General features: G+C 44.1%; 1 protein-coding gene across 1 annotated transcript in view; it reads right to left on the minus strand.

Moving 5' to 3' along the window:
* Positions 1–4,610, minus strand: part of nectin1a (nectin cell adhesion molecule 1a) — a 33,420-nt gene extending 28,810 nt beyond the window's left edge. The window contains exon 1 of the mRNA XM_056285048.1: positions 4,428–4,610. Within this exon, the coding sequence (XP_056141023.1) occupies positions 4,428–4,479 (52 nt within the window). The 5' untranslated portion in view covers positions 4,480–4,610. The remainder of the gene's footprint in view (positions 1–4,427) is intronic.
* Between the last annotated feature and the right edge of the window lie 6,790 nt (positions 4,611–11,400).

The raw sequence follows: 11,400 nt of genomic DNA on the forward strand, positions 1-11,400 counted from the left end.
GTGTGTGTGTGCGTGCGTGCGTGCGTGCGTGCGTGCGTGCGTGCGTGCGCGTGTGCGTATGTGCACCCTCTCTCTCTCTCTTCCTCTCCCCTCTCTCTCTGATCCGTGCAATACCAAAATAATGAAATGCAAGATAAGTACATGACATGAAAAAAAAAGGTATCCATGTTGGTAGATAAACACTTAAGATAGACACTTAGGTAATATAAAACCAACAACGTGAGTTATTTGCAAAGAGCTGACACATTGACTGTTACATATAAATGTTATGGCTGCACATTTTCCAAGCTGGACAGGTGGATAGGCGCAAGTCTGCATGCACCTGTACACCTACTATGTGTGATTTAGAGTGAACAGGATTTGGTTTGGTCTCTGGTAAGTCCATATAAGGACTATGAAACTTGTAAATACTGAATCATTGAGATGTTTGTACACAGCTATACACTCCTAAACGCAAAGCCATACATATGAGTAGGAGATATTGAAGGGAGGAGGGAATGAGGTCACCGCAGACTGAACAAATGGCCAGAGAGTAAGATGTTTGTACATACACAGCAGTTATTTGAAGCTAATGTACACACACACACACACACACACACACACACACACACACACACACACACACACACACACACACACACACACACACACACCACCCCCACTGAGACTTGCATCCTTCTGAGCTCTGAAGCTGATTAGGGGTTTTAGGTGAGGTTAGAAAACACATCCCATCTCTCTGACAAATGTATGTACACATACACACACACACACACACACACACACACACACACACACACACACACACACACACACACACACACACACACACACACACACACACACACACTCAAACATCTGTCAGATTGTGTCAGCTCCACATCTCTCATCCTCTGCCACCTTCCTCTTCGCTCACTGGTTCCATTCATCAAATGCTGCACCATTGTTTAAGGTATGGGAAATGACCTCACCAGCCCAGATGATTCTTATACAATGATCCATAAACACGGACACACAAGCAAAAATAGACCATGGGAAACTAACTTCACAATAGTTAGATTGTTTTACGCTCTTTCTGCAAACTGTGCGGCACTAGTAACAACCTCGTGATGCGGTGTTGGCCAGTGTGTTAGAGGCATATAACCTTTATCCTCTGAAGTTTACAGCCTCTTTACTACCTCATCCCGCATACAATGTACCAATCTCACACCGTTATCACTTGTCTTGCATCTACAATGAATTTTAATGGAAAAGAAAGGTGGAGGGACAATGTTTTCTTACACAAAAGACTACTTAAAGTGAATTAGAATTTCACCTGGACACCAAACCTACCTGAAGGCTTCACTACTCTCCTGTGGGTTCATTATGTTTCCTTTTGGTACCACCTTTATGTAGTATTTTGGCACTTATACGTAAATATAACTTGCTATAGAGGATTGTGATGTGTGTGTCTTTCACACTGAGTGGAGAGTGGCTGATATCACTTCAGATGCACAGAACGGCAATCAGTCATTTTTGCTGGCTATTTGGTGAGCTGATAGGGGTCTAAGATATGAAGCCACAAAGCCACTTTATTTGATATTGTATTCTTACAACGAGTTGTATCCGTACAATTGTATAGGAGCAGAGGGCAGCTGCAGCACCCGGGGACCAACTCCAGTTCTTCTTCCCGTTGCCTTGCTCAGGGACCAGACAGAAAACTTAACCTTAAAATGCGTGTCTTTTTGATGGTGGGAGGAAACCAGAGCACCCAGAGGAAACCCACACAGACATGGGGAGAACATGCAAACTCCATGCAGAAAGGACCTGGGATGGCCTGGGGTTCAAACCCAGGACCTTCTTGCTGTGAGGCAACAGTGCTAACCACTGGAAAGATCACGTAAGTAATCTGCAGTGTTCTTACACAGAGCAGCACAATCTCTCTATAATGTCTCCCTACTTAGTGGGCCATCATGGATAATTCAAGGATACCACTACACAGAAGTCATGGGTCACGTTGGAAGATGAAAAAGACATGGAGAGAGAGGGAGAGAGAAGAACAGATAAACTCTAATCTTCAGGCCATTGAATCTGTGATTGATTGGGGATTACATACTGTGATTGTCTCTTTGGCCTTGTGGCTTGCTATGTAGAGAAACATGAAGCAGCTCACACAGAGACAGACAGAGCAAAAGAACAGCTGACACACAATAACGCACAAACACCCACAGACACACAAGTGCAGACCCAACCTATAAATAAATGTGCACTCGGCACATTCATGTACACATACACATACACATATACATATACATAGTATACATATACATGTGCTCTCGGCACTTCAAACTACTATGTATATGTGTATAGAGATAGATAGATAGATAGTAAAATAATTGTAATCTGTTAGTGTTTTTATTTGATTTTGGGTCTGTATGTGTGTGTGTGTGTGTGTGTGTGTGTGTGTGTGTGTGTGTGTGTGTGTGTGTGTGTGTGTGTGTGTGTGTGTGTGTGTGTGTGTGTATAATCTCTGGCACTGTTGGAATGTGGAGTGTGTGTTTGGAGAGTGTTCAAGGGGAGCTCACAGGATTATGATGACTATTGCGTCTGTGTTTTGGGACATGAGAGGAGAATAAACCCTAAGAGATGGAGAAAGATGAAGAAAGGCCCACAAAGGAAGACAAGCAAGCTCAACAGAGAAAGGGGAAATACACAGGATATAAATGTGCCAATTCAGGAAGGGGACGTGTACCGTCAGTCATAAAGTTAGTAACCAAATGAGAAAAGGGATAGAAAAACTGTTTGTGATGCTGGATTATTCTTCGGGGGGGAAGCGTCTGTGTTTGGCCCAGTGTTCCAGCTGTGGGCAGTGGATTATGCTGTTATTCATGGGAAATGTCTGGCTGTCCCTCTCAGCCTTTTTCCATCTCTCCATGAGCTGCAGTGTTGACAACTTTTTATGAAGGAGGTTTTGAACAGGAAAATGTATCTTTGCCTGCCTGTGCACACATACCTGACAGCACTCACATCCGTTTAGCAACACTAGCATGTGCTGGGGCTGACAGCCTGCTGACATGTTCAAAGTACGCAACAACAAACCAAGTTAAGGACATAGCGACAGAGAATGGAGCAAACCCTTGGCAGCAGAAGCATCGTCACACCATGTCTGGTTGCACTTGCAGCACTAATCCACATTTCTCTTTTTCAACATGACAATCCTACACACACAGTGCACAGGCTTATACACACATACAGAAGTCCAACAGACAAGCACAAATACACAGTCACACATGCCAACGTACACACTAACAAATTACTGTTCAACTGATGCTGGGGCTTTATCACTGGGTGAGAGAAAAAAGCAATCACACCAGATGTCACAGCAGCTCAACACATCAGCATGTCGCGACAATCCCTTTTATTATTGCATAATATGTATACCCCCTTTCTTTCAAATCCACAACCCTCCTGCCAGCTGTATGTTTGACCCCATCTTGGTCTGATTACATTGCTGCACCTGTTACAATGGGGCAAGGGATAGCCCTTTCATTCAGCTAAAGCTCTACAACTGGTCGCACTGCCAGCTGTACGGCGGGCCACATCTCAGTCTGATTACACCCCAGCACCTGTTAAAACCAGCCAAGGTTTACTCCCCACACAATTACAGAATCGATGGGACTAGGGCAACGGGTAGCACTGATTGACTGGTTGAAAAAATAAAAGGATGGAAAAACAAAGCCTTTTCAAATTGCATTTGCCCATTAATGCAGTAGAGATACATGGGGGTTTTGTGGAGCCTACTGAAGAAAAAAAAAGTATCTGTGCACCAAACAGATCAGGTGTAAAACCACAAATGACTAAGGGATTTGGTGACCATGATGTATGAACCTCATGCAAGTACAAACGTAAAGAGTCATTTGATGCACCCTAACACCGTCAAAACATCAACGCTTTGTGATCATTGTGAGGAATAAGCTACATCAAAGTTCAACTTAGACTACAACTAAGCAATGAATATGAGGTAGTCACCCTCTAAACCAAAATTAATTCCAAATTAAAAGGTAAATAAAACAGAATGAGAACCCCGGTCCGCAACAATATCCTGAAACTATAGCCAATCAAAAAAAATAATGAAAAATAACGAATTCATCAAAGGCATTAATCATTATCGGCTGCCACTCTCATTTTTGATATTCTAATACTAAGAACAGTTGATTTATAATTTGGGTAACAATTAAGTCCAAGTCATCAATATATCATTAGTGGTCCAAAATCCATTCTTTGGTGTCAGTGTCAACGCAAAATGGACGCCACCAATCCCCCGGTCATATGCACAGTTATTACCATTACGACTTGGCGTGCAACCTAATTGTCAGCGAACGCATAAACATAACTACAGGGCTGAGAGAGGTTAGGGGGCATTAAAAGTAAGGAAAGGGCGTGATCTCTACCTTGAATGAGACAATTGGTTATCCAAAACATCCAAAGTCCGGCGTTTTCCATGTCCAAATCACCGCTGCCAGCTTCTCGATACGCGTAAATTCCCCCGAACGTGTATCTCCCAAGTGCGCAGCCTCTCGCGGTCCTCCCCGCGGCGCCCCGTGCCGGAGTCACGGCGGGCCTAAGTGAAGGGGACGGTCACACAGGTGGGCGCAGTGACGTCCCCATGCGCAAAAAAACAAAAAAAGGAAACGGATGTGAGTTTAAAAAGGGATCTTGCGTTTACACTGGGTGATATTTCACACTCGGCGTGTTTCCTTCTCCCATTCTCCTCCACTTAGTCCCGTTTCCGTTTGACTCGTCACCGCGATGAAACTCTCAGCGCGCGGTGGAGGCTTGGCGGCGGATAAAGCAGCTTAACGCGTGGGCAGATTATTTCCGAGATAGCCTTCCCCCAGTAGCCGACAACACATTTTCATTATATGAGTGTGGGAGAATTTTCTTCTCGACACAATGTTTTTCAAAGTCAATCTATCAGGGTCCAATAGTTCATCAGTCAATGTCTAACACGTACGAGTCTGATGGGAATAGGTTTATTGTTAGTATCACAAAAACTAAGTACAACAATATACCGAGTTGGTCCATGGAGCAGCTGCCTGACCTGCTGATGCACACACCTTTATGCCACGACTTAGTCCCACCTACTGTGGGGCTTAACCTTTGACCACACCTTTTTGATTTTAGAGAATAGAATCACCCCAAATGTATACTCCATTATTTCCTTAGTTATAAATTGATAGGTACAGTGCATAGGTACAGTGATTGCATAGGTATTAATATAAACTCACAATGAGGTCAAAAGACTTATGTTTCCAAATGTGGCTAAATGCTGTGCATGTGCTTGAGCAAGCTAAAATCAGATGTAGATCAAAGGTGAAATCAAAATGATATCAAAGTGCAGTCAAAATTACATCAACTTTCTAAAGCACCAGTCTCAGTAAACGAAATTAGTACAATCTAACATAATGATGATGAATAGTGGTGGGGAAGAGAAGATCTTTTGTGCTTCAACCCAGATGCTTTACGCATCGTTAAGGGCCACCGCTGTGGAGAGGTTACAAGCACATTCGATGCACGGTGGCACTGATTCCTCTGTCTGCCCTGGAAGGCTGTCCAATTTCCACTGTAAGCTGTAGAGGATGTTCCGCCACATGATGTTGTCATGTTCACAACCTCAAACTTTGTTCTTCGAGCGACAATCACAGCATGACGACCTATGAACTCATCCAAAGCTGCAGGCATCCACATAGGTTCAGGATACATCAAAGACTGAATTATCAGTTCTTCAGCCAATACTTGGCATACAATACTGCAGTCTAGGGACAGGTGGACTCAGCAGGAGTACAAACAGTGTCATTTTTTACAACAATACTTATTCTAGTAAATGCGGAACAAAGTTCAGCAGTTGATTGGGGCAAACAAGAGATGGAAGGATCCACCTCTCATTCCCCAAAACCATCAAAAAAGAGTGTCTGATCAGGTAGAAATTGAAGCACCAATGCCCTCATGGTGACATTGGTCAGATGGTCATAGTAAACTTCACAAAAGGAGCAGGAGTACTCCATGTGTTGTCTCACTTAGGCCAGTATCTATGTCTCTGTGTCCGCTACCTTGAAAATGGCATAGTCGGCAATGTGGTCCCCTGTACGTGCATAAACATCCAAATCAATCAGACTGCCCTCCACAGAGGGAGCTGTGGGGATAGCAGGGGTCAAATGAAATTGTCCGGACATAAAAAACTGTCCACACTCGGCAGCTGTCATCTGTTTAACCACAGCTGAGATCAATGGAGCTAGGCAACCTAGAGCAATTGTCAGCAGCACCACTATTATCAATGCTATACCCATCCCTATCTTGGCAAACAGTGCACCCCAAGGTCGGCCGAATGTTTTTTCAAACCAGTCCATGTCTCATATACCATGACCAGCATTCTCTTTGAGTTCTATCACCAAATTGTCAAGCTGGGGCATGGCTCTCGTGAATGTGTCATTGGGAGCAGTGTTAATAGGGATGAATGCATAACAAGCATCACTGAACACTGCACAAACTCCTCCTTTCTCCGCTAGCAGCATATCCAATGTCATCCTGTTCTGCCATGTCATTTGTGATGTGGCTTGGACTTGCTCAGCTAATGCCTTTAGTGCAGTGTTAGTGTAGTTAACAAATCGTTGTTGTTTGTAATACAGGTCCTTTCGAAAAGTTAACACATTGCCACCACAAGTTCTGTTGCATTAAATAGTACTGCTGCAGTTCTGTCAGACTGGTCCTGTAGTGATTCTCAACTAGGCTTCGCTTAGTGCGATTGGTGGGATGTCCTTCAGTTGATAGGAATATTATTAGTAAATTATCAAACCTAGCACGCACATGCCCCCTTGCAGGCCGCATCCTAGCCTGCAGAGTGGGTACCATGGTCTCAAATGAACGTGCCTTCTCACTGTCTCCATCCTCCTGAGGTGTAACTTCCTCAGCCTGTCCTTTCATTGCTCCTTGTAGATCCTCTCTAACTTCCCTTAGTGTTCCTCCCGGTTCCTCAGCTCTGCAACACTGGTTGAGATGATACCAAACAGTCTTACTTTCAACCTTGAGTGCAGTGGGAGTGGTCAGAATCACTTTATAGGGTCCTTCGTGCCTTTTCTTATTCCACTTTCTCTTGAACACTGTGATGTACACCCAGTCTCCCGGACTTACTGCTTAAAGGTTTTCTGGGATATCAGTTGTTCTTCGCCCGGTGGCACCTTTCACCTGTTGGAATATAAGCTTGTGTATTGAGGTTAGATGCTGCACATAGTCAGCTCCTGCTGGAGCTGCTCAAGTGGAGGTCCATAGGACCTCTGAGGTATGGTACTGGCATGGGGTGCCCCGTTAGCATTTCATACGGCGTTAGATGCGTGCTTCTGTTAGTTTGCATTCTCATACTCATCAAAGCCAAAGGCAGTGCTTCCACCCAATTAAGCATGCTGTTGCTGTCTGCACATTTTTTTGCTATTTTTGCTTTTAGGCTACCATTAGCCCTTTCCACCATCCCCTGTGACTGTGGGTGGTAGACACATCCAATTCCCAATGTTTTGATGACCAATGCCATTGTTTTTGCTACAAAATGTTCCCGACTGTCTGAACTAATCTTGTCTGGTATGTGAAACCTGAGAAACGCCTCTTTACACAAAAACTTTGCCACTGATGTTGCATCTGGTTTGGCAGTGGGTATGGCTTCCACCCATCTACTGAATCTGTCCACTACCACTAGCATGTATCTCTTGTGTTGCACTTGTGTGATCATGTCGGGACTCTATAGTTCTGCTGGGGAACTTCAACACTCACGTGGCAAACGATGGAGAAACCTGGAGGGGCGTGATTGGGAGGAACAGCCTCCCCGATCTGAACCCGAGCGGTGCCTTGTTATTGGACTTCTGTGTGAGTCGTGGATTGGCAATAACAAACACCATGTTCAAACATAAGGTATTTCATAAGTGTACTTGGTACCAGAACACCTTAGGCCGAAGATCGATGATAGACTTTGTGGTTGTATCATCAGATCTGTAGCCATATGTTTTGGACATTCGGGTGAAGAGAGGAGCAGAGCTGTCAACTGATCACCACCTGGTGGTGAGTTGGATCAGATGGTGGGGAAGGCTGCTGCACAGACCTGGCAAACCAAAACGTGTAGTGAGGGTGAACTGGGAACGTCTGGCGGAGGCCGCTGTCCGTGAGGTCTTCAACTTCCACCTCCGGAAGAAGTTCTTGTGTATCCCGAGGGAGGCTGGGGACATGGAGTCTGAGTGGGCCATGTTCAAAGCCTCTATTGTAGATGCGGCAGGCAGGAGCTGTGGTCAAAAGGTCATCGGTGCCTGTCGAGGCGGCAACTGAAAAGCCCGCTGGTGGACACCTATGGTGAGGGGAGCCATCAGTCTGAAGAAGGAGGCCTTTCGGACTTAGTTGGCCCAGGGGTCTCCAGACGTAGCAGACAGGTACCGGGAGGCCAGAAGGGCTGCTGCTTTGGCAGTTGCGAAAGCAAAAACTCGGGTGTTGGAGGAGTTCGGCGAGGCTATGGAGTAGGACTTTCGGTTGGCCTCAAGGAAGTTCTGGCAAACCATCCGGCGACTCAGGAAGGGGAAGCAGAGCTTGACTCAGGCTGTGTTCAGCCGGGGAGGGGAACTATTGACCCGGACTGGGGATGTTGTCGAGCTGGGGGAAAGAACACTTTGAGGAGCTCCTGAACTCGACTAACACGTGCTCAGTAGAGGAGGTAGAGTCTGAAGACTCAGGGGAAGCCCCACCCATATCCCTGGCAAAGGTCTCTGAGGTAGTTAAGAAGCTCCTCGGTGGCAAGGCGCCGGGTGTGGATAAGATTCGCCCTGAGATGCTGAAGGCTCTGGACATTGTTGCTTGGTTGACACGCCTCTTCAGTGCTGCGTGGTGGTTGGGGACAGTACCTGTGGAGTGGCAGACTGGGGTGGTGGTTCCCATGTTCAAAAAGGGGGACCAGAGGGTGTGCTCCAATTATCGGGGCATCACATTGCTCAGCCTTCTTGGGAAAGTCTGCTCTAGGGTGCTCGAAAGGAGGCTCCAACCAATTGTCGAATCTCAGATCCAGGGGGAACAATGCGGATTCCATCCTGGCTGTGGAACAACGGACCAACTCTTTACCCTTAAATATGAGAGAATTTTATTCTCGACACACTGTTTTTCAAAGTCAATCAATCACGGTCAAATAGTCAATCAATCAACGTCCACTACTTACAAGTCTGATGGGAATAGATTTATTGTTAGTATCACAAAAACTAAGTACAACAATATACCGAGTTGGTCCATGGAGCAGCTGCCTGACCTCCTGATACACACACCTTTATGGCACGACTTCCACCTACTGTGGGGCTTAACCTTTGACCACACCTTTTTGATTTTAGAGAATAGAATCACCCCAAATTTATACCCCATTATATTTTTATTTGTGCTCTTTAGTGGTATTAACATGTACTATACTGTACTTCTTAATACAAATTTTTTTCCGTAGGTGTTTTGTCATCATTTATTGACACAGGATTATACACCACTTACCGTTGTTTCCAGTTGCAACATATCTAGGATAAAAAAAAAAACCAAACTGTTTATCACATATCTAAGATTAAAAAAAATAGCTGCATTTGATTTGTAATAATCATACATTCTACACAGGTAAACCCTTACATTGTATATCTAAACTTTGTTGATTATTAACCTTATGTAGATAGATAGATAGATAGATAGATAGATAGATAGATAGATAGATAGATAGATAGATAGATAGATAGATAGATAGATAGATAGATAGATAGATAGATAGATTATTTTATTAGCCACACGACCAAGGCCGGTGGAATTTGTTTTTGGTACACTTTACACTCTGCAGCACAATACATACATGGACAACAACAGGCACTCCACATATTACCATGAACAATACAGTTACACAGTAATAGAAATAGACATATCAGGCTTAACAGGTGAGTGGTGGTGTTTATGCCAATGTCGTGTGAGGAGGGGACTATAGGGAGGAATTCAGAGTCCTTATGGCTAGGGGAAAAAACTGTTTGCGAAGCGTTTAGTCTTAGTTGACAGTGACCTGTAGCACCTCCCTGAGGGAAGGAGCTGGAAGAGGTGATGAACAGGATGTGAGGGGTCTGAGGTTATCTTCTTTGCTCACTTTACAGTCCGGTTAGTATGTAGAGATTCAACTGAGGGGAGTGGGATACCTATGATTTTGGGTGCCTTGTTGACAATCCACTGCAGTTTTTTCCATGTTTGACTGTCTGTGCCGCCATACCATACTGTAATAGAAGATGTTATGATGGACTCCGTAATGGCTGAGTAAAACAGAACGAGCAGTTGATGTTTGATCTGATATCTTTTAAGTTGCCTAAGAAAGTAAAGTTGTTTTTGAGCTTTTGCAATGATGTGTTCAGTGTTAATTTTCAATTTCAGGTTATTGCTAATGTATGTTCCAAGGAATTTAAAAGAGTCGGTGGTGGTGATGGGGTCTACGTTCATTTGTATGGGTATTTTAGGATTCGGCATGCATCGGAGGTCAATAATGAGTTCTTGGGTTTTAGCTGTATTGTAGCGAATTCACGGGGGCAGCTCGGGATGCCGCATCTGGGACGCGAACCCGTGGCCCCCACACCGCAAGCGACTACGTTAATCAGTCGACTAAAGGGTCCAACCCATTAGCCAAGGGCTAACGTGTCTACTTATCCATGCACGTTACAGTTTAAGCAGAAGATTGTTGTTTGCGCACCAAGTGACAGCGTGGTCTACTTCAGTGCGGTACTGGGTTTCATCATTGTCGGAGATGAGGCCTACAATGTATAAAGGCAAACCTAATGATGTAAATACTTAAATTATTTCCCACAAGAGTAAAACAAACTAGTGTTTTTTTTCTGGAGATTGACTTGTTTCTATTTTAGGGGCATCTCCTTTCATAAGTCTATATAGTGGGATAGTTAAGCTAACTGTCCCGCCTGGTGAAGCACCTTAATATTGCTACATTGAATTAGCCCTTTAAAGGCCTGTGAAGTTTATCTTCCACTTTCCCAAATCTGTTGATACCAAATTAGGTAACGCTTTACATTAAGAGCATGTAATAAGTGTTAGCTAATAGGTAATAAGGCCCTTATAAGTCCTTATAAAATGTTTATTAACATTATTGTGTATTAATAAGACTAAAATAAGTGTTAGTAATTAATACGGCCCTTATAAGTAATAACTTTTGCAGTTTGTCGACTATAAAAATTTCTTTAATAACTTTTAACCATGAAGGTCCTTAGATGCTACGTGCAGTGTTATGCAGATTGGAGTTACAATCTGATGAGTGCGGAAAAAGTTGGGTTTTGCAACTTTCACAAGTGCCACCTAGTGACCGAAAACGTGTTTATGATGCTATTATTAACG

The sequence above is a fragment of the Lampris incognitus genome, chromosome 8 (genome assembly GCF_029633865.1).
Source record: "Lampris incognitus isolate fLamInc1 chromosome 8, fLamInc1.hap2, whole genome shotgun sequence".
NCBI classification, from domain to species: domain Eukaryota; kingdom Metazoa; phylum Chordata; class Actinopteri; order Lampriformes; family Lampridae; genus Lampris; species Lampris incognitus.